Consider the following 24,903-nt stretch of genomic DNA (forward strand, 5'->3'; position numbering starts at 1 on the left):
CTGAAGGAATATAAATCCATACTTAGTATAAAATAAACTCAGGACACTCTTATGGCATTTAAAACATCTAAATATAATAAGGGCAACCAAATGAATCCAGAACAATCAGAAAAAGGTAGTCACTGGTATAAATTCAATTTTCTTATCCTGACACTCATCATTTTTGTTGCAGTTACCATACCATAATTATCCAAGCAATGTGCTTTGTGTTTTTAAAATTGATGCAAAATTATTCAAGAAAATGAGTGGTTTGGCGGAGGGAGGAAAGATGTTAACTCGTATATAACATCGCCCAAATTTCCTTCCCCATACTTCATTAGAAAACTGCCAGACGAACAATGAAAAAGTGTCTCCCAGACAGTCAATACAGTCTGGTAAAAATACAATTTTTTGCCAAATCACTTCCTCCCCTAGTCTACTAAAATGAACAATTAGTTGCTGCTAGTGGGATATAATCATGTACTGGCCCAATCTGTGAAGGTGCACTTCATGTTCTTGGCAAAGCTGATCAACAAATAACTTGATAAACTTACCTTTAGCATTTTCATGAACAATTCTGAGAAACTTCTTTTGGGATACAAAATGTCCCTCAAACTTTTATGTGTAGTCAAGACAGAAAGTTTTGCTATCTTTATTAGGAAAGAATATGAAGCCTTAAGGATAAAATTCAAGGAAGCGTACCAAGAAATGTGTTATTTTTACAGCTAAAAACTTGGGGACATGTCTTATCCACCTACCACTTAACACCTAGTCATGTTTCTTAATCTTTATAACTTTATTTGTGACTCAAAGGGAGCATTTTTAAGTAAAATAACTATTTATTCAGCCTCTTGTCATGCCAAAATGTTTTGTGCATATACCACTATAATTAGCATACTCTCTGTAACAGGCAAAATTGTACATCAAATTATATTTCATGTTACCTGATTATATAAAAATGTAAAGTGAAAATGATTTATCAATTCCTTATAACATTACTTGTAAATAACTCAAAAGGAGATACGAGGCACAAAATCTTAGTAAAATGACACAGAAAGAGCAATTAATGTAATTCTCACTTAACTTTAACTTGTCATAATTTGTTGTGAATATACAAAGACAAACTTTTAAAATGTTATATTTACTAAGACTCTGGCAAGAGTTTTATGTAACAAGACATAGCATACCAGGCCCACCATTCAACTTCTTTATGGTTAAGTTGCAGCTTCAATATGAAGCTGTTACAAAAAAAAAAAAAAAAATTATAAAATAAAATAAACAACCTGCTTTTCGCATGCTAAGTATCTTGGCAAGAATGCCATTAAATGCAGTAAGGAATTTAAGATAGCAGAATAAAAAGTTAATAAAAGCTAAACATTACAGTCTAAACAAAATTCATACAAAAAATAAAGTAACTATCACTGGTTACATAAATTTTCCTAACTGGTTAAAACTTAGTAGTATAAAACATGCATTTTAGAATCTTTAGCTATCAAGTTCAAAAAGTACCAGTGTCTATTTGAAATGACTCCTCTCCAAAGCCAAAGTGAGGTCAAAATTAATTCAAATGTTATAACACATTCTAATGCTAAGAATCATTCAGTATTATTGAAGTGGAGGTAAATCCCAGAGCTTCTGGGGCTTTCTCATGCTGCAAAATGGCTGGTTTTTCTGGTTCATTCGAAGCAGCATATGACAGAGTCCAAGGATGTCACTAAGCTCAGTAAAGGGCAAGACTGTCAAACCCAGCTCTGACCTCTCCATAAAGCATGGCTATAGTGTCTGCACAAATAGGATGTGTGAGGATAAAAGGCACGCTATTCTGCTAGCTAAAGAAATAGCAAACCACCCCCAACCCTAAAAGCTCCTTCTCCAGGTAAATAAAAGTATACAAGGGGAAAAAATTAAAATACACTTATCTACAGAGTACGGATTTTGAAATAGCAATGTAATCCCTACTTCAAAAATGTTAACTAGAATCACCTGGTCATTTCTGATTCCATCTTAATGATGTATCCAGACTGAGTTTCTGATGACTTATCATTAGATATTTCTAGTCAAAAATATTAACTTTATTCCCAAATGTCGACCACTAGTATAATTGCTGTGTATTATCTCCCAGAGTTATTAAGCAATGGAAGAGAAAAAGATGTTCAGGCAGCAGGCAACTATTACGGCCCTTTCACACAGTGACATCTGAGTGGCTACTGAATAGTCCAGGAATAATTCTAAAAACAATAAAATTCATGCATTTTAGTAAATATATCATAATTTTCACAGTTGAAATTTCCTCAGACATTGCACTTTCTTTTAAGGGAATCCTGATTTTTCTTAATGTTATGGTGAGTCAGGACTTGTACTAGCAGCCTTCTTTTTCTTTTTCTTACTGTGTTTCTTATGCTTCTTTTTCTTTTTTGTTTTTTCCTGTAAAGACAGTTCCATGTTAGACATTTCTATATGAAAACATGCAAATTAAAAACAACAACTTTACTATGCATAGTTATTTCAAACAATCCACATAACCAAATAAGCTACTTAAAACATTTCTTGAGAAGTCTCAAGAAGCAATATCATGAGGACTAACAGAACACTTATCGATTTTCAAAAAGATAAGGAAAAACTCAAGTCATTAACACATTAATATAGCTTTTAACAAAATTTCCTATAGAAAAGAAATTCAACTGAATCATGGTATCAATTGCTATATTACATTTAATTTCTTAAGGTAAAGAAATTGTAGTTACTAAGAAGAAACCCTCATACCACAACAAAAATAACTGTTTTTGCAAAATGACAGTTTTCCAGAGAACAGATATATTAAATCTGTTACATTTAAGTAAATAGGAACACAGACACTATGTACTGCTTAGGATGGGAGCACAATTTTATTAAATTAACAACTGGTACAAAACATTGATGAATAGTTGAAAAGTCTTATTTAGCTTAGTAAACCAGATGCTTGACTTTCAGAGGAAAATACCGCTGAAACCTAGTAAAAGCTGTCAAATTGTCACTGATAAAGGGAGCCGGAATTCTGCTGAACCCTGACCGTCACGACTGTTTCAGAGGTAGAGAAGGCAGAACTTTCAGAAACAGATACTTAGATAGGTGGTATCAAATGATAGACTAGCTGTTGATATTCAGAAGAAAATTAAAAGAGGAGACATATACGCTTAGTAAAAGCAAAGCTTCATATCCATTTCCTCATCTATTAGAGCTTTCTACAATCCCCCCCTTCTCTCTCAAAGCTTCTATCACTTTGTGGCTCTACGCTAACTTTTATCGTGCTTTTCATTACAAGCCCACATACACAGGGACAGAGTCCAAAATCTTATATTTGGGCTTTTAAAAATAGGATTTGGATATACATTACTTTTTCATAAAAGGACAGTTGGAACACTCTCTTCTTGAAATACTTTTCTTCTTGGTTTCCATGTTACCTCACACCAAGCTGTTTCTCTTCTATCACAAAGACCTCTTCAAATCTATAAATGATGCTGTTCTCATTTTTATTTTACCTTTCCATAAGAAAATGCCTCCAAAGGCTATAGCCCAGAGATACTGAGTGCTCTTAAGTTACTTTGCTGATATGGTCCACATTACTCTTGGATAATTTGTTATTCACTTTCTCTAGGTTGGTCTGCTTCTTGTTTGGATACCACTGCCATTTTCTTTATTCTCCTCTTCTTTCTACCTTTCCTACTTCTCAATCTGCATAATAGCAGAGCTGGCTTTAGAAATCAGAAGAATCATCTTTATTAGTGAATATCCTTTATGTTGTCACATTCCGGCTTATTATTCATTGCAGTTTATGCTCAGAAAGGCTTTTTCTGTTATGACCAGTTCTGGTTGATCTGGAAGTAACCACTATCGAAGATAGAGGGAATCACCATACTTTTAACACTGTATTTCATAGTATAGCTTAAGAAAGACAAATGAAAGTTTAAGTTTATATATCTTAACACTAAAATACTAGAATGGAAACATGTTTGCTACCAGGGTATTCATATTTCCTAAGCCAGCTTAACTTTCTTCAACCCATTAGGTGAAGCTGCTGAACAGCAGCACACTTTTCCCAGTAAATATTCATTTGGTCCCAGTGAACAGAATCATGCTTTACTCATGACTCGTTTTACATTAAATAAAAACAGCTATACTGTTGTCATGTAAAAATATAAGTGATACTTGCTGTTGCTTTTTCTCGTTCTTCACTGCTTTTCTTCTTTTTTGCTCGTACCTAAAAAGTTTAATTTTTGTGGAGAACAGAAGACAAATATGTCATTTGTATTCAAGGCATTTCCTTTTCACTCCCTAATATATATATTGCTTTTCCAAAATTTGTATGTAAAAAACATTTTGACAACCAAATGACTTCTTACATACTGTTTTACCTCAAATCCATTACATCACAATGAGAATTCAATTCAATGAAAAATATTTAAAGGGGAAGAAATTAAAGTTTTAAATCTCTAGAGGGCTTTTGCTATATTTTCTTTCACTGTCTTAAAAAAAAAAAAAAAACAAAACAAACAAAAAAACAACAGTAAAGTACACTGGATAAAACACATGAGCTCTGAAATAAAACATACCAAGCTCTGATTCCTACCTCTGCTATATATTTCTCTTAGTTTCATCATCTGTAAAATGGAAATAATATCCACCCTCAAGGGGAAGTACTCAGAATAAAGTAGGTATTTCCCTAACTCTGGTGTCCAATAAATAATAGTTATATGTATACTGTATTTAGTATAAACCACTGATTAAAATCCTTTAAAGAAAGAATTATCACCCCATTAATATTTTATTTCAATCTTTTAAAGTGTGGATTAAATTGAAAGTTACTAAACCTCACGTGTATTTAATGTTAAGTCTAAAAATAACATTTTATATTGAGGCAAGTGCTCTAAAGAACACTTAGGAAATTACTGTTTGTTACTGTTGTCATAACAATGACTGAAGTGGTAGTAGTAGCTGTGTTCCATCCACATTTAACGAGGCCAAGACAAAGGATGCTGTCATGCAATGTCTAGGACATGACTTTTGAATAGCCTGTTAAGACATTCATGTTATGATACAGAAGCTAAATACACAAAGTATTCTGTATAGGATTTCAAGATGCAATGAATGTCCCAAAAGTGCAAATATCACAAGGAGGAAAGACTATTGTTTCATTGAGAGCTTTACTGGGAATTTTCCACCATTCTAGAAAATGTCAGTGATAATGCTATTGTACAGTTTTTGAAGGGCATGTATACAATGCTCCTGCTACAGCATGAGTTTTAAGTCTTAAGAATTTTGTGTCTTTTGGAGGTACTACACTCAAGCATTTATATACTGAAATATAATTTAACAAAATTAGACATTTTCTTGTATTCTATTTCTGTTAGGGGTTATTAATACGAAGATGTATAGGTTTTATATATGTGGTATTAGTTACAAATTTCATTTCAGGGAGCATTCTAAAGTATGGCTCCAAAATGAGGGCAATCGGCCCTACTTTATAAACAAGGACGCCAAGTCAAAGAGAGAAATAAAGATAACTTATAGACCTACAAGTAACTAAAAATAGACTCTAACTCTAAGAGTACAAAATCTAAGACAGAGCTATCAGAGCTGAAAAGGACTGTCTAGATTACCTAATTCTACTCCCTCCTTTTATAGACAGAAAAATTGATACCATGCCCAAATTTCTGCTTCACCTCATCACCCATCTACTCCCTAAATAGTATTAGTTCCAAACAAAAACAAGGGAATGCTGAATTTCAATAGCCTATACATTATACAGTATCTTTCATGTAACCAAATAGTAGTATAATAAAAAGAAAATATAAGAGTAAATATATCTCAGACTGGAAGTATGTGAAAATATGGTTATCAAAACAGCAATATAATTACCTTCATGAAAAATATAAATTTTTTTCTAAAATGGAACTTTTTATTTTAAATAATATATCATAACAAAAATCAAATACTTTTGAAGTATTTCTTTTTACTAATTCATATTTATTAAATCAAATAACCAAACATTTTTAAAGTGAAAAAATGGATTTAATTATATACTTAACCTCCTCAATATAATCGGTTTCTGATAAGGACTCAGATGATAAAGGTTTATCTTCAGGATACATCTTCCTCTTTTTGCTGACTCCTTTAATGTCCTATGAAAAATAAATATATGTATCTTAACTTGAAAAGTTATATTACTATGCCATGCAAATTTTGTTTCTAAGTTCTATTAACAATTCTTTCAATTATCATAAAAATTACCCATTTTTATTTAAAAATGTCTAAAATTGGTGACATTTATCAGGATTCAGTCTTTAATTCCAAAAAAGTAATGCTTTCATTAAATAACCTGAAAATAACCACACATCAGTATAGATGTAATATCCTCCTCTTCTTTAACTATATATGATAGAATTTTCTTTCTTTTAGGTTTATAGCCCACACATAAGTGATATCATGTGGTTTCCAACTTTGCTGTCTGATGACAGGATTTTAAAGAGTCATAAGGAACAATACCAATGGTCTAAGATTTGGGTCCTCTGTATTTTAATTCTTTTGTTTCTACCCAACGTTTGATCAGACAGGCCTAGTGCTGTAGAGAAAAAAATCAACAGGCAATAATTTGCAATGATCTAAAAGGATCTCTATGTAGTAATTCCTCTAGTTGATTAAGTGTTAAAGTAAACAAAAATTATCTTCATCTCTAATATTTTTAATGTTGACAAAATGCATAACTCTAAGTAAGACTGGAGGAGTACTTAGGGACTTAAATATATATTATAAGAAAAAAAAATTTCAAAAACATTTGAAACCAACTATGGAAAAAATGTTAGAATTCATTAAAGCTTCATGGTGGATGTGCTGGGTGTCATTTCATTATTTTTCACATACTTTTTCTATCTGTCTAAAGTAGTTCCTAACAATGAAACTACACAGTGAAAAATGCTCACCACTTAACCTTACAAAGAAAAAATGATGTAAAATTTTGTACAGTATGAATCCAATTTTGAAGATATAAACCAAAAAAATCATGTGGAAAATAAACTAAGAGTGATTACCTATGTGTCCAATTATTGGTGATTTAATTTTGTTTCTGCTAAAAGCTTTACTATTTTGGCACAGACAATAAATGCTCATTGTAAAAATATTCACGCAAATCCCACTGCAAGGGATTAAACAGCATTGAGATTTTTGGAAATAACTGTCTATGTGTATACTTACAATTTTACATAAATACGTGCTATTTGGAACCAGCTCTTCTCACCCTATAGTATCTTTCCATGCCAACTACATTGTTGTTTATGGCTGCCTTTGACATTCGTTCAAAGTATATTCCAATATTTACTTAACCCATCTCCTTCTGGAGGGCAGGCATACAGATTCTTTGTTATTAAAAGCAAAGTTGAAACACAGTGAAGGGTATGTGAGTACAAAATCCTTATCTAATAATAATAAGTCAAGGACAGAAGTGGCCTTCACCCAAATGATTTTCTCACTCTCCTGCCACCCCACATCTGTTTATTTCACTCTTTTATGAATCACACTTCACAAAAAGTTTCTTAATCAGGCTCTTTTATTAATCATATCAATCTCAGATTACTGGAATACAGTGGTATTTTCTTTTAGAATTACCAAACATATATTTTACCAATTTTTGTGTGTATGAGTGGTATTCTTTTTTAATTTGAAGATCATTGTTTTTGAATTATGTATTCCTAGTTTTTCTTAGTTTGTTCATCAGTATAACTAAACTTTGTTCATGATTTTTTGTGATCTCTTTTGTCACTCAGAATTAGAATTATGAGGTCACAAATTTCTGAGTTTTAAGGCACAGTCCTTCCCCACCCCAATATTATATTTCCCCTTGTCTTTTTCTAGATATATTTTCATATGTTTAAAATTCTGACTTATCTGGAATTTATCTGGCCTTAATATCCATATTTTCCAAATGACTAGTCATTTTGTCCCAAGAAAAGCCACCTTTATCATATATTAAATTCCACAAATATTTAAAAGCTTTTACCTGGACTCTTCACTGTTTCATTGTTTTGTTTTGTTTTGTTTTGTTTTCCTATTCCTGTACTATACCACATTGTTTTAATGAAAGATTTAAAATGATGTTTTAACTTCTAGTAAAGCAAGTCATACCCAGGAATATTTATTAAATCTTCATATGCATCTCTGAATAGATTTATAGTTTTTTTCAAATAAGTCCTCCTCACGTCTTTGAAATTTTCCTATATATTCTTTGTTACTATTATAAATGGGTTATTTTCTTTCATTATATTTTCTAATTGGGTACTGCACTGTACTTTCATAACAATTTAAAATAAAAATGGGGCTAAAAACAATGATGTATCTGACTGAAAGTTACAACTTCTCCCTTATATAGTTATGACCTAAACAAGATTAAGAGAAGCCACAGAGCAAAAGATGCTACTCCTGTATACAAAATAGCAGTACCCAAAATGTATTTTTTAATGAAAACAGAATGATCAAAAACAATCCAACAGAAGAATGGGCAAACACTATGACCAAGTAATTCACAGAAAATGAAATCTGAATGGCTAATAAGCAAATGAAGAAGCTCAACCATGTATACACATTGGCAAAAAGGAAGCCTCCAAGTGTTGACAAGTATGTATGTGAAACATGGTATTGTCACTAGAAGGAATGAGAATTAATAACAAGCACTTTGTTAAGCAAAATGCAGGTAAGTTAAATTTATGTACATCCTAGGACCCAGAAATTATAGTCCCAGGTATATCTCAGAAAATTAGCAGTAACTTGTGGGGGAAGGAGGGGAGAAAGAAATAGCCACTGCAGCACTGTGTGCATTACTAAAAACTAAAAACAATCTAGATGTCCACAAATAAAAGAATAAAGAAATAAATTGTGGCAAGTTAATATAATGGAATACTATAAATGAATGAAACAAACTTGAGAGTATCAACAAAGATAAATGTCAACAAGCAATGAGTGAAAAAAAATTTTCAAAAGGAAACATACCATTTTGAAAATACGAAATATGTTATTTATGAACATATGTAACCATAGCGTTTATTTTGGTTTTTACACTAACAGCACCTGGTCTTCCTAGGTGGTCTCCCATCCAAGTACTAACCAGGCCTGACAATGCTTAGCTTCCAAGATCAGATGGGATTGGGCGTGTTCAGGGTGGCATGGCCAAAGATTTGTAACCACAGTGTTTAAACGTGCATAAAAAGATGAATATTAATTTCAGAAACAGCAGCATCTAAGGAAGGAGAAAGTATCTGGTACTTTTTTTTTTTTTAAATAGAATAAGATCTGAAGCAAGTGTGACAAAATGTAAATCATCTGTTAATTCTAGCTGATACATATATGAGTGTTTATTATATACTTCATTGTGTGCTCATCAGAGTCTAGTCTCCTTCCATCATCGTATTTGACCTCCTCTGATCACTTCATCCTTCCCCTCTCCTCTGGTAACCTTCACTCTGTTATTTGTTGCTTTTTGTTTTATATCCCATATGACACACATATATTTTTAAAAGATATGAAAGTAACCATTTATTCTATAATGGTTTCAAAAATGAGGAATTAATGTTGACTTACAGCACATCCTTTTGGCAACTATTAAAATAATCATAATTTCATTTGGCCAGTTTACATGACAAATATTATATTACTAAACTTCTTATCTTTGAATTCTTGGAATTAACCCAACTTGGTAATGATGGTTTCTCTTTTTAGTGACTTAGTGGCCTTTTATTTTAAAATTGATATGAAAATCACATCTAGGTATATACTCAAGAGAAATGAGAACATATGTCCACACAGAAACTTGCTTACAGCAGCATTATTCATTTTAGCCAAAAGGTAGAAACAACCAACATCCATCAATGTATGAACAAACTGTGGTATGTAGATATAACGGAATGTTACTTATCTATAAAAAAGAATGAAGTACTGACATACGTGCTACAAATTGGATGAATCTCGAAATGTTACACTATGTGAAAAGAAGCCAGGTACGAAAGGTGACATATTGTATGATTGCTTGTATATGATATATCCAGAATATGCAAATCCAGAGATAGAAAGTTTAGAGGTTACCTGGGGATGGGAAGAAGGGAGAATGGGAACTGATTACCTAATGTGTATAAGTTGTTTTTAAGGTGATAAAAAAGTGTTAGAACTAGAGTGAAGTGGTCTTTGTACAACATAATACATATACTAAATACTACCAAATTCTAATATTAAGATGTTTAATAAAAGCCTCTTATATGAATTTTAAAAATGATATAGAAAGACCAAGTAAAATATAGTGACACTGGTCTGTAGGTTTTCTTTCACTAGTAATTGCTTCCTTTTGGCTTTTATTTTTAATAATCGGAATAAGATTTCAACGCATAAATCAGAAACATGAGTAGGGGTTAACTTAACATTAATTATATAGTTAAGTCCCAAGTGAAGATAAAACATCTACTTATAGTAAAATTTTTTTTCAAAACTTATCTATGGCACTCAATTTGAAACAGAAGTCCATGTTCCTTAATTCAATGGGCCTCCTTTAAAATAACTTGAGAAAACAAAGGAAATGTGTAATCTCCATTATTTTGAATTTGATAGAATCCATTTTTAATTTTTAATTTGAATTTGATACACAAATTCAAACTCTGCAGGAATACTTTTGATCTTTTACCTTTAATAATGAATCCAATAAATAACTTTCTTAAATCAACATGAAACATCATAAAAGCAAAAGAAATAAGTCTCATGTTAAAAAGGAGAACACATTATTGTTAATTTCTTGAAATTTCTTGAAGTAACTGAAGTATTGTATGACAGACTATCTTAAGGCAACGTAAAATTATAATTACCTTCTCTTTCTCAGATGCATCCTTTGACTTCTTTTTCCTTTTTAAACTATCCTAAACAAATATATACATACACATATCAATTTTACATGTAAAAGATACAGCATTATAATATAAAGACAAAAATACCAAAAGGGTGATTGCTCTATGACTGAGAAATTTACTTCGATACCAAATTTTTTTTTTTAAATGTAGGAAAAATATGTTGTGTATATATGTGGTTGTAAAGAAACAAGACTTCTTCATTTATCTTCTGTATATCAAATCTATGTAAACCTAAAATGACTGATATTGTCTGTAATAACATGGCCTATTTTAAAGTAAGACTTTATGCTACTGCCTATTTTGCCTGTGGTGGTCATATCCACTGGAGTTCTAATTCACACTGTGCTCTGACATTTACCAATCTGATTTCCCTGGTCTCCTTATAAGGAGGATACAAGAAATTCTTCTTTTGAATATCTCAGTTCCAGCAATTAACTTCATTGAGCCTTTCTTATGCATAAGGTAGGATCACGTAACAAATTACTTCACAGGGTTGTTGAGAGAACTGAGTTAACACATCAAGTGTTTAGAACTGGGCATAACATGTGGTAGCATTCAATAAATGTTAGCTATCATTAGACTGGCTCTTCTGTTTTAAAAGACAAAAAACCCCTCAACATTTACTGAATACGTCCTAGATACTTTTGTCAGAAAAAATCTCACTAGGGGAATAGATATCTGCCATAAAACCAGATAGCTGCTTTCTTCTCCTGGGACCCTAGGACAATGTTTACTGTGATCTATGGACATCCCTATAACAGAATTACAGAGGACATCTGTTAAAAATGTAGACTTTTGAGCCTAATCAGATTTACAAAGTCAGACTCTGAAAATGAGGTCCAGGAACCTACATTTTTATTGCAACCTGCATGTATTCCTTATGACCACTCTTGTTTGAGAGCAAATTGTGTCTGACAATTCCGGATAGTACAGAACAGATTATACAGCAGAAAGGACACTGGATCAGACAGTAGAAGATAAAGATTCAACTTCCGATTCTAATACTGGCTGTATGAATTTAAATGAGATGTGTTTTCTCTGAACTATGACTTCATGAAAATGAGGAAAATAATGCCTGCCATTCCTTATCATAAAGCTGTCACAGAAATGTTGAGACATGGAGACATATATGTGAAAGTATTTAGAGAACAATTGAATGCCACAGGTAAGATATTAAATGGCCCAGAACTACTATATTTCGAGACAAAATGGTATAGATGATAGAAACTGCTCATCTCCTCTTGCAACCACATAGAAGTCGAGAAGGAAACACAAACAGCAAGCAAAGCAGCCTGAGGGTCTAGAGGAACAGAAACCCTACAACTAGCAAGAAAAATAAAAAATCACCCTGCAACAGATGGAGGTAGGAGGGGGTGAAGATGTGAGTCAACCCCAATGGAGTGACTTAGTAGGACAGAGGCTATAGGAAGCTGCAATGGGCAGTGGCAGATGCCTCTTAAAGGGGCCGTGTCCTGGAGTGGACTTTCGCAGTAACAGACTTGCTCACTCTGAAGCACGAGTGCCAGGTCAGCTGCTCAGGGGACACCAGAGACTTATAGGGGGAATGAGAGTTGTTGGAATGAGAGTTGGAGGGAGGGCTTTCTCCCAGGTAGAAGTGCTGGTGATATACACTGTTCTTCTGTTGAGCCCTCCTCCCTCCCTCCCAGTGTGCGGACTCAGTGCCGCCATAGTTGGAATAACAGAGGTCGCTCTGCCTAGAGGATTCCCTGTAACTCTGCCTCCTCCAACCCGCAGTCCTACCCAAGCCACATCCACCTGTGACCTTGGTGAGCCCTATGCCACCTGTTGATCAGTACCAAGACTCACACTGGAGGCTGTTGGTTTCTGGTGTGGCTTCTTAAGACAACTATAAACACAACATCTGTGGATTGCCTGCTGAATCTTAACAGGTGGCCCTGAAAGTGCACAGGCTGGGTCTAAACTTGGCCTATAGCTGAACCCCTCTCAGGACTGTGCCACTGGATACCTACTTCACAAATCCACACTAATAAGACCAGGAGACTTAGGAGCTTTGCTTAGCACATAGAAACAGACACAGAAAGGCAGCCAAAATGGGAAGACAAAGAAGTAGAAACCATATGAAAGAACAGAGCAGATACAGGAAAAAAGGAGTCAGTCTAACAGATGCAGAGTTCAAAACACTGGTTATAAAGATGCTCAAGGAAATTAAGAGGAGTTTAGATGAACTTGGTGAGAACTTTAACAGAGATAAAAAACATAAAAATGGAAATGGAAATTATAGAAGGGAACCAGTTAGAAATGAAGAACACATTATCTGAGATGAAGAGTATGATAGAGGGAATCAACAGAGTGGAGGAAGAAAAGGATCGAAACACCGATATAGAGGATGGGGAAGCCAAGGACATCCAGTCAGAATGGGGAAAAAAAAAAAAAAGTAACCAAGAATATAATAATACTTTAAGGGGCCAAAGGGACACAATTAAAGGTAACAACATCTGTTCACAGGGGTAACCTGAAGAGGGAGAACAAGAAGCTGAATATATATTTGAAGAAATAAAGATGGAAAACGTCTCTAATCTGGTGAAGGAAATAGACAACAACCCCAGGAAGCTCCGAGAGTCCCCCAAAAAAATGAACCCAAGAAGGCTCACACCAAGAAACATCATAGGTTAAATACAAAGAGTTAATCTTAAAAGAGCAAGAGAAAAGTGGTTAGTTATCTATAAGAGAGCTCCCGTAACACTGGCAGCAGATTTCTCAAAAGAAACTTACCAGGACAGAAGGGCTTGGCACAAAATATTCCATGTTGAAAACCCAGGATCTACAACCAAGCTTGATTTATCCAGCAAAGCTATCATTTAGAGTCCAAGGACATATAAAGATCTTTCCAGACAAAAATAAGCTATAAGAATTCATCAACACCAAGCCAGTATTACAAGAATTTTTAGAGGGACTTCTTTAAGAAGAAATAAAATGTATCAAAAAGATGAATAAAGAATGGTAATAACTACCTATCTATCAATGACTACCTCAAATGGAAAACAATTAAGTGCTCCAAACAAAAGATAGGGAAGTTGAATGGGTAAGAAAACAAAGCCTCCACAAACGCTGTTTACAAGAGACTCACTTCAGATTAAAAGACGCGCAGAGACTAAAAGGAAGGGGGAGGGAAAAAGATATTGCCTTGGTGGACCTATAGAGTATTGTGCTGAAGGAAGTAAGTCAAATAGAGAAAGACAAATATCACATGATTTCACTTATATGTGGAATCTACAGAACAAAATCAACAACAACAAAAATGGAAACAAACTCATAACTACGAAGAATATTCTGAAGGCTACTAGACAGGAGGGAAGTTTGGGGGGATGGTGAAAAAGGGCAAAGGGATTAAAAAGTACAAATACAAAACAGTCATGGAGATATACAATATGGCATAAAGAAAACAGTCAACAATGTTGTAGAAAATAATGAGAAAGAGGACTACTTGATTTAGTGGGTGACCACTTAGTGAGTTATATAGATCTCTAATCACTATGTTGTACAATTTAAACTAATATATTATTGTATGCCAACCAAAAATGGAAAAAAAAAAAATCACTGAGTTATACAATGTAAGTATGAGCAACTAAATGTCTATTATACTTTAGTAAAGCTGGGGGAAAAAAATCTTCCCACACATGGAAAAAAATGCCATATCTCATTTCTAAAATGAGAGCAATTTAAGATAGGAAGACCTACAAGAAAAACTTGGTTACATGTCTTCACTATCCAAAATGTTGCTAATTTAAATAATTTTACCTTACTGTCTGATTCAGTTTCTGACATGGAGCTTTCAGAAGATTTATGTGAACGGTTCTTCTTTTTCTTTTTCCTTTTTCCTTGTTTTTTATCCTATATAAAACATTTTTGGAAACATTTGCTTGTTTTTAAAGTATAACTGATGCATTTTATTAAAATCAAACATTTATCAATAAAGTTACTGAAAGGACCAGCTTGTAAATGTTTTACTTAATATTTAAAATGTAACATATCACTTTCCTGTTTTAGTAAAAGTCAAGTGATTTAAGTCACACATCTCTAGCACCCAAAGAGCATTTTTGATTTTCAAATCCATTTCTTTTACTGATATTTTTAAATGAACAAGACAAATCCGAAATCCAATACACCCCCCCCCAATATTTAAATATTTAATTATTTATGTCAGTGCTCTCAGTTATGGATAAGTAATCAAAATCTGGAGTAAACATCTTTAACTGGTATTTCATAATGTGTTTCCTTTATCATTAAAGAAATTACAGATATTTCATGAATCATTATGGGCAAAACTTACCTCATCTTCAGAATCTGAAGAACTGCTGGAAGAATCAGAGCTTGATGAAGAAGAAGATGAATACTTGACCAAGCACAAAACAATTAAAGCTTGTGAGATGCAGGAATTTTTTCTTTTAGCAAGTCTCTCAAATACTTAATGAAATCAATCTAATATCTGAGAACAGATGCCATATTAATAACTTAAATACTAATATGTCAAATATTGCATTTCCTCACCAAAAAAAAAAAAAAAAAAAAAAAAAAGGTTCAACAAAAAAGTGATAGATGTAGCCATGGTCATGGTCATCAGTTTTCCTTCTTTAAAAGCAAGAGAAGCGTTACTAGGTTATAATGAGGCTGGTACTTGTCTTTCATATCAAAAATAGAACAAAACCACCTATAACTACCATAGAACCTACAGACTCTTTGACTCACCTAGGGTTAGCACACAGGTTGTATAAATTATTCTTACTTATTTTGTAGGTTCTTAATTGTAACATTTGGAAAAATGGAAAACTTTTGCTCACCCTACCAGATTTCTTCTTTTCTTTTTTCTTTCTCTAAAAGCAAACAAATAAAAGTACAAATCCAAATAAGTTGATGTGAGTTTTCAAATGTATCTATTACTAGCAGTACAGAGTATTATTATGAAAACCTAACAAGGGTAGCAATAAAGTAAAAATGGTATTACCTGTCTTTTCTTGGATGAGCTCTCACTTCCACTTAGTAATTTCTCCCTATGTTTTTCTAGTTCTTTCTTCCAGTTCTGCAATAAAGTTATAAAGACCATCACAGGCTATCTAGCCCCTTCTAATACATCTAAGACAACCACTGTTTCCTATCCTCCATCCTCTATTAGCTCTTGGCTACCACCCTCTAATTAAAAAGATACCCCAAGTGCTAGAATTTTCTACCCTGTCACCAAAGGAGCCTGCATGAGTGCTTTTCGAAGAGAATATTAAGGGGTGGGAGTTCTCCACTGTATACTGAGAGAAGGTATCATTACTGAAGCTGAGGACTTTTTTCTTTCTAACAAAGACAGTTTTACAAACAGAAGTTGAATTAATCTGAAATACTACATACATTTTTGAAAATTGAAACATGCAAGTATCACCATGGAAATCCCAGGGTAAGACGGGGCCATGGGGATAGGGGAGAGAAGGGAAGAAAACCTATCATTTAGAAAACTTTAAGATGATTTAAATTACTGTAAGATGGTTTTCTCTATTTTTAAAATCATATATTTACAAATAAATCTGTATTCAATAAAACAAGAACACCTAAAAAATACAGAACCCCTTAACCTACAGAGCTATGACTAAACCTTTGGTTTATTAAAAAATTATTTCATTCTTTTATTATAACAAAAAAGATTGGTCTATTTTTTTTAAAGAGGTACTATTTGCAAACCTCATTCATTTTTTCTTCAAATTCAGCCAATGCTTTGGAGCCTTTCTTTTTCTTTTCTAGTTGTTCTTTCACTTCTTCCCTTAAAAAAATAAAATGTAAAAATACATTTTCAACCAATTCAAATTAGAGATGAATGCTTACAAATAATACAACAAAATCTCATAAACACATTTTTCTTAATCCCCTAGTAAGCCTCCATTCCAGTGTTGACACATTTCAAATTTGTGTTCACATCCTTGTAAATCAATTATCACAATAAAGCCTATCAAATAACATCAATCACGCCTTTCTTAAACATGGGCTATAAAAGCTAACACACAAAACATTTGAACATTTACATAATACAGGCACTTAAATCCTTCAATCCTCACAACAATCCTGTAAGAAAAGGTAGTATTCTTCTACAGACAAAAGCTGAAGTTTGGGGAAAAGAAATCTGCCTAAAGTTATAAAACTTTAGTAGTTTCAGTGTTAGGGTGAGGTAAAGTCTATTTGTCTGAACTATATTCTGTTACTAAATCACCCATCTTATGATGTATTTCACACACGTTGTGCAGAAAAGGGTTAACATAGCACACTTGACTGATTATTTGTGGAAGGGCCCTGGTTGGCGTCTGGGAACTTGGATTTTAGGCAGGCCCTTACCCTTACCATTCCCCGTTGAGAGGTACTCACTGTGCCTACCTAAGTGGTTGTATAAACAAACTCTATAGTTGGGGCTGAACACCTACACTCCTTCTGGAAGTCTACAATTTGGGTACCTAACAGGCACAGGCTGATCAGTCCCCAGTAAAAACTCTGGGCACGCAGACTCCCTACGAACTCCCCCAGTTGGCAACATCTCACGTGTGGTATCACAACTTGTACTAACAGAATGAAACTTGTCCTGTGTGACTGCACAGGAGAGGAAGCCTTGGAAGCCTATACCCAGTCTCCCTTGGACTTCATGCCATGCGCATTTTCCCTCTGCTGACTGTGGCTGGTATCTTTCACTGTAATAATTCTTACCCACGAATGCAACTGAGTCCTTCTAGCGAATTACTCAACCTGAGAGTTGTCTTGGGGACCTCTGATATACATGTAATATACTTGCTTGCACACATCCCCTTTAAAGTTCATTCCTTCTCCCCAATTTTAAAGACAAAATATACTTTGAGGATAATTTATTTTCTGATATGCTGCAACAGTCGAAAGCACTCATGAACACTGTAAGAGGTTGACAAGGCTTACTTCTTATTTAACTCAAAGGAAGGATTACCAGTTACATGCAAGGACAACTTTGGATTATAGTTGCCCAGCTTTCAGAGGCATTTAGAAGGATTCTCGAGCTAGCAACTCTGAAGCTTGTCATGTTACCTCAGGAATATGATATTTAATAGGAAGACATTCTTAAAAGTAAGGCTATGAGCTTTATTTACAGAAGGTCAGAGCTTCTCTTTGAGGGCAAAACCCAATGATTTAAAGTAAAATTTTTACAATGGGAAATTCTCATTGAAAAGCCAGCAAATAAAACTAGAACCAAGGCCTAAAATTATCCTTCATAACACCTAGTTACACCTCAATGAAGGATGGGATTACTCAAACTTACCATTTTAAATAGGCTAGGATACTGCAAGCTTAAGGTCTTTTTTAGGGGATACAGAAGAGATTAATGTGAAAAGGTTATCCGGTAGTGCTTTAGCTATTCCGAGTACTGGGTTCTTGAATGTTTGCTTTATACTCATGCATGTGTTTCATACACTCAAAAGAAAGCACATATCAAATGTTACTTCAAAAATTACATATCTGGCAATTGCTTGGCAATCAATAGAAGATATAACAGTAACCTTTAAAAAGTTTATGAAAATTTTTTAAATAAATTATTTTACAAATACCAGGTAGGCCTTGGTCGATTCAGATAGTCTTGGATGGTTGGCCCTGAAGACTGGATTGGACCTCTTGATCTGGCCATTGCTATTGGGTTCATGTAGGCCTCGAGGAAAGAATAAAATTTATTCCATTAAAATAACCATTAAAAATGCAAAAGCTCACTTACTCATAAAGCAATTTTTTTTTTTTTTAAATAAATGCATGTCTAACCAACCAGGAACAATCTGACTAATTTTTCATTAACAAAAACAAATTTAGTGCTCTATTAAGCCTCTCAAGTTTGGAAGATGAGTGATATCATTATTTCATAGAAAATGTGTTTTTACCAGAGATTTGATGAAAAAAAAAAATACCTCTCACTATAAAATGGCTTTATAATGCTATCTCCTAACGCCCAATAACCCTGTAAGGATGATAACACTGCTCACCAGCAAATGAAACTCAGTTCCAAAAAGGTAAAGATACAACTCTAAATTCACTGCTTATTCTACTCCGTCTTCTATCTCAGGAAATATTATGCCATACTGATGGCAATTTTATTCATAAATTGTGGACATCAAAAATTAAATTATGCACAGAAAAAATATATAACCAGGACTTCATCAAAATTAAAAATGTTTGTGCATCAATGGGCACTGTCAAAAGAATGAAAACATAGCCACAGAATGGGATGAAATATTTGCAAATCATATATCTAAGGGATTAATATTCAGAATGCATAAAGAAATCTTACAATTCAATAAAACCCCAAACAACTCAATTCAAAAATGCACAAAGGACTCGAACAGATTTCTCCACGAAAGATATACAAACGTCTAATAAGCATATGAAAGATATTCAACATCACTAGTAACTAGGAATATGCAAATCAAAACACTGAGATGCCACCTCACACCCATTAGGATGGCTATTATCAAAAACACAGAAAGTAACAAGTGTTGTCTAAGATGCAGAGAAAATGGAACCGTTACAAATTGGTGGTGGGAATATAAAATGGTGCCACTGTTGTGGAAAAGTTTGGTGGTTCCTCAGAAAGTTAAATATAGAATTACCATTTGACCCAGCAATTCTATCTCTAAATGGAACTGAAAAAGAATTGAAAGCAGGGACTTGAATAGATACCATGTTCACTGAAGCATTATTCACAGTATCCAAAAGGTAGAAACAATCCAAAAGTCCATCCAAGAAGGATGGATAAATACATGTGGTATATACATACAATGAAATATTAGAAAAAATGAAACCGGTACATGTTATAACATGAATAAACCTTGGAAACATACTAAGTGAAATAAGCCAGACACAAAAGGAGAAATATCATATGATTTCACTTACATGAGTTAGCTAGAACAAACAAATTCACAGACAGAAGTAAATGGAGGTCACTAGGGGCTGGAGTAAAGTAAAGGGTAGGGAGAGGAGGTTGAGAGTTACTGTTTAATGGGTATGGAGCCTCTTGTTTGGGATGGCAAAAGTTCTGGAAATGGGTAGTGGTAATAGTTGCACAACACTGTGATGTACTTAATGAATGAACTGAACAATGAATTTCATGTTATGTATATTTTGCTCAATAAAAAAAAAATCTAAAAAAAACTAAATTACTAAATTAAGTTACTACTGCAGGACACATTTTTAAACACATTTTTCAAAAACACTGAGACATAATAAAGCAGGTTTGTTAATTACAGTGTTTAGTAAAGATGTTTTATTAAAATTTAGTTTGCTACAGATATAAAATGTCTTTAGTTCAGTCTCAACCTCTTGATCTTTACTATTTTTCAATTTTAATTCAAGTCAATAAACATTTATAATTTCTATTTTTAAATGAAAAGAATTTTGGTTGAAAATGACTGTTTTCAAGGTTGATTTTAAGGCCTTAAACCTAATATTTAACATTCCAAAGGAAGTGAAAGGACACAATGTATTTGTTGCATTTTATGTAACAAAATCTGTAAAAATAACTAACATTCTCCACCTCCATAACAAATACTAGTTATATATTTCCAGGTTTTTCTGGCAGAGTAAACAATATAAAACCATTACAAACAATACACTGATAACTATTTCCATTCAACTGGACACTGCCTAATTACTTTGTATGAAAAAGTTTAACCTTTAACATAATTTTCTTATAGGCAGGAATAAATGCTAGAGTTTCTAATGTCAGATAAGTTACAGAATAAGGGCTGATGTGGATATGAAATGCAAAGTTAAAGGCAGGGCATATAACATTTTTGATACCAACTGTTATGCCCTCAAATATTTCATTCAATGGCCTTTGTTGAGAATTTCAATCAGTTTGTATGGAAATATGACAACTAATGGAGGCCACAAAAGAGGAGTTGGTGGCGTAGCTAATGACACTGACAATCCTAACTAAAAGCAAGTACAATGTGTAAGCTAAGTTTGTCATTTTTAAAACAGGAGCATAATACCCATCACCTTCTCATTTCTTTGGTATGTCACAATTTTTGCAGTACCAAATGGTAAAATATTTTAAAGTTTAAAATTGTAAACACTGCTTATTCCTGAAGAATGCAGATCTATACAAGGATATTCAAAACTAAATTATTAAAATAAGGAAAAATGAAAATACCCAAATCTCCATCAAAATGAGATTAAGTGTATTAAAGTGTACCTCACAAATAAAATCCTAAGTAGCCGTTAAAAAGAATGATATCTATAATTACTGATATGGAAAGATATCCAAGACTTCTTGAGTGAAAAGCAAAAGCAGGTTGCCAAAAAATAAGACACCATATTAATAAATAGCTATAAAAAAAATTTTAAAACCTAGATGCATGTGTACCAAACTGTAAAAGGAGATGTCCATTTTCATCATTTCATACACTGGAGGAAAAAACTTTTAAGTAATTGATTAACTTTATAAAAGAAAGATAAAAACAAAACAAACTACAGACCTTATCATAAAATTAATGGTAAACAAAATTAGAGAAACTCAATCACAACTGCCAACTCCAATTCAGAGAGCTGAACTGTCTTCAAGTAAAAATTCACGAACAGAGCAATGGTAATTTTTCATTCTAATTTTAAAAAACCATAACATAACATTTACTATGTTTCACAGTCTTCAATTTTTTTTAGCATTTATGTTAAAAAGTACATTAACATTTTTGCCTTAATGTCTACTGTGAAGCTGGTTTCCCAAAGTACATACCAAGCTATCTTACTGTTGACTTTTCAGAGGAAAATGAAAATAAAGTAGTATATTCACATGCAAGGAATAGTACTTATAACCAATTTATGGTACAAGTATATGGGCTATCATTGAGTATGTAGTAAGGTTTAATTTTCAAGCTTCTGACCATAAACACTACCCTCACTCAGTCTGCTGAAGTAAACTCCAAATATCACCATTATTTATTTCAGTTATAACAGCAATATTTATTAAGTGCATCTTATGTACTAGGCTCCTTGCAAAACACTTGATAGTTCGTGCTCATAATCATTAAGCAACGATGCTTTTTCTACATACAAAAGAAAGGTTTTTAAAACAAACAAACAAAGATAACTTTTATAAAGGTAAAACTTTTTCACTTATTATGTTTCAGTGTGAAAATTAATGCTCCTAACACTAAGTGGTGGGTGGTTAGGCATCAGTTAAAATGAAGAAATGGTGAAATTTCTTGAAACATCATGCTGTCATTTAATTGCTTTAAATCCCGTGCCCTCAAATCAAATGCTCAGATTCATATATAGCTAGAATTGTCTGTGGCTCCAAAGTGCTGCTTGAGTTTAGGTGATAGAAAACAATGTTTTTGAAACTAAGGTTGGTAAATTGGGCTCAAAGAAATATGCAAGTGGGCAACTTGAAAAGAGCAATGCAGTAAAACTGTTAAGGACAGTGTGAAGAACTCATTTGTTACTTTGATAACCTATTTTCATCTAAAGGATACATCTGCCTAGAGGGCACAAATATCAGAAAACATGCAAGAAAGTTTTGGAAAACAATGGGCACTAAGAATGACTATATGAATTTAATGGCCCTTTACAAATATTTAGAATGAAAACGTTTAATTAAAAAAAACAAAACAAAACAAAACAAAAAACCAAAAACCTCTTTAAGAATGCACAATATCAACGTGAACCATAATATAAACTATCAACTTTGGGTGAAAAGGGTATGTCAATGTCAATTCATCAACTGTGACAAATGTAACACTCTGGTGAATTATGTTCATAGTGGCAGAGGCTATATACATGTGGTAGTAAGGAATATTATGGGAACTCTGCTTTCTCCTCAATTTTGCTGTGAACCTAAAACTGCTCGAAAATATAAAGTTGATTTAAAAAAAACCTTCCAAACTTAAATTTAAGGAATATTTAAAAAGCAACTATTATCTTTAAAACTGTAATTTAATCATCAGTGTAAGGAGGAAAAAAGCCAATATTTTCAGAGCAAACATTCACTTTGTAATCTAAAATCAAGAGTTACAATGTACTGAGCTAAGTATCAGATGACCCAAATTTTGGTTCCACTTTAAATAGTTCCATCTCCTCCTCCATGCAAGGAGACTGAATTTGACAATTTGTGTTTTCTACATCTTAATTTCATGTTTTCATTCCCATAACCTTTGAAGTGTAAACAAAATGTCACCAGAACACTGTGCCAAGACAGCATACCAAGGAATAAGCAGAGCCCAGTTATTATCAAGACTCTCTGGAGTAAATGAAGCTCATTTGAAAAATTTTTCAAATGCTTTAAAGGGATGTATAAACAAGTACTCTCCCTGCGCCCCTCCCCCCCCCCCCCAACAAAACATCTTGGGCCTCTGATGAAACTGCACGGGAGGTCTGGTGATTTCTAAACATTCAAGGCCCAAGCACATTAAGGAGCCAAAACACTTAACACTTCAAGCCTAAGGACGCTCCAGCAGAAGATTTCAAACTCTATGAGAATCAGGCTACCACATCGAGCTCTGACCTACACCCAGGAAAACAACAGAAAAGAACATGCCTCAGTTTTGTAGTCAAGGTTCACTAGTGTGATTCCTAGACATCTTTGATTTGTGAAAACTACATAAAATTAAATTAAAAAAAAAAATTTTGAAGATGGGAAATGTAATCATTTCGTACAAGTAAAGCTCATATAGCACTCTCCACCCCACTCTCCCAAAAACCCACAAAGAAAATAATCGCTGAAAATGCTAGTTCATTCAATTTAGTACATTAGCGTTAGATGGTTTTGTTTGTTTGTCTGTTTCCATTTTGCTGCGCAGGGGTTAAATTTAAGTCATAGATAAGCCCAGGAACTGTAAGGCTGCCCAAGTTTATTGCTAATCCCTTGTTTACCACCTATCCAATTTGATGCATAACCTGGGTTTTCCAAACCAACCTAGGAGCCATGTAGAATGCCTTCCTTCCATCTCCACCAGTAAAAAGAACTTTCTCTTTTGAATGCCCTCAGAACCTCAGATCTTTATCAGATATCATTTCTTACTCTACCGTTTATTTATATATTGCTTATACCTCATTTACTAGAATAACTTTCATGCCAAGCACTGGCCTGGCCATCGTGCCTTTTGTGGTCTTAACTAGGTTGATAACACTGATCTCCGAATGTACTAATGTACTAAATTGATCACAGATGGAGAAACTGAGGCTAAAGAAAAGCAACTTGTCCTAGGTCAACCAACTTCCAAGGGACCAAAACTAACATTCCAGTATGCTCCTAACTCCAAGTCAACTATTTCCACACCATTCAATTCTTCACAGGGCGTACCACCAGATGCCTCCACCCCGGTTCTCAAACGTGAACACGCCTGCGCTAGAACGGGGTACGCTGCAGGCCCCCGGGCTCAGGGACCACGTCCAACGACTCCGGGCTTCCATCCCACGTGGGAGAGCACGAGAGGGTGCGAGGCCCCAAGGAGGAAGCGAACCCCGGCGCCTCCACCAGCCTCAGACTTTGGGCTAGTATGCTAGAGGGGACGGGTCTCCCTGAGCACTTGCTGCTCTAGAAAAAGGGCATTGCTGGCCGGAGGGAAGGAGGGGAAGGGAACCAGGGAGCACTGCCAAAAGAGGCGGCGGGGTTGGGGTGAGAGAGGAAAGAGGACATCATGAGAGAGTGGGGGGCGCCCCCGAAGGCGCCAACAGCGTGCGCGGCGCACGCGCGCCAGGAGCCGGCGTTGGGGAGAGGGCGGAGGTGGGGGAGACCAGAGTCTCCGCGTTCGAGGTCCCAGCGCCGCCGCTGACCCTCAGGCCCGTCCTGAAAGAGCTAGGGGTCCCATTCTCCTGCCGCCCGGCCCTGCATCGCCCCATTGTTTTCTCCGTAGGGTACTCACCACCCGATTGTCCCGCTTCCCCATGGTGCTGGACTGAACGCACAGTCAGACACCGGAGGAGACCAGGCCAGGAGAGCGGCCGAAGCAGGCCCGCTCAGGTCCTTCTGCCGACTCCCCCACTCCTCCCAAAGAGC

The 24,903-nt window shown here is 34.4% G+C and overlaps 1 protein-coding gene and 1 pseudogene across 1 annotated transcript; both read right to left on the minus strand.

Annotated features, from left to right (window-relative positions):
• Positions 1-751: 751 nt before the first annotated feature.
• Positions 752-24,903, minus strand: FAM133B (family with sequence similarity 133 member B). Its single transcript, XM_036230344.1, has 11 exons — positions 24,770-24,903; positions 18,470-18,567; positions 16,596-16,674; positions 15,877-15,951; positions 15,713-15,745; positions 15,205-15,267; positions 14,673-14,765; positions 10,851-10,901; positions 6,045-6,137; positions 4,169-4,216; positions 752-2,403 (listed from the first exon to the last, which is right to left on the minus strand). The coding sequence occupies exons 1-11, from the start codon at positions 24,791-24,793 to the stop codon at positions 2,317-2,319; spliced, it is 744 nt and encodes a 247-aa protein (XP_036086237.1). The 5' UTR covers positions 24,794-24,903; the 3' UTR covers positions 752-2,316.
• On the minus strand, positions 9,061-9,179 carry LOC118610971 (annotated as a pseudogene).

The sequence above is a fragment of the Rousettus aegyptiacus genome, unplaced genomic scaffold (genome assembly GCF_014176215.1).
Source record: "Rousettus aegyptiacus isolate mRouAeg1 unplaced genomic scaffold, mRouAeg1.p scaffold_m13_p_13, whole genome shotgun sequence".
NCBI classification, from domain to species: domain Eukaryota; kingdom Metazoa; phylum Chordata; class Mammalia; order Chiroptera; family Pteropodidae; genus Rousettus; species Rousettus aegyptiacus.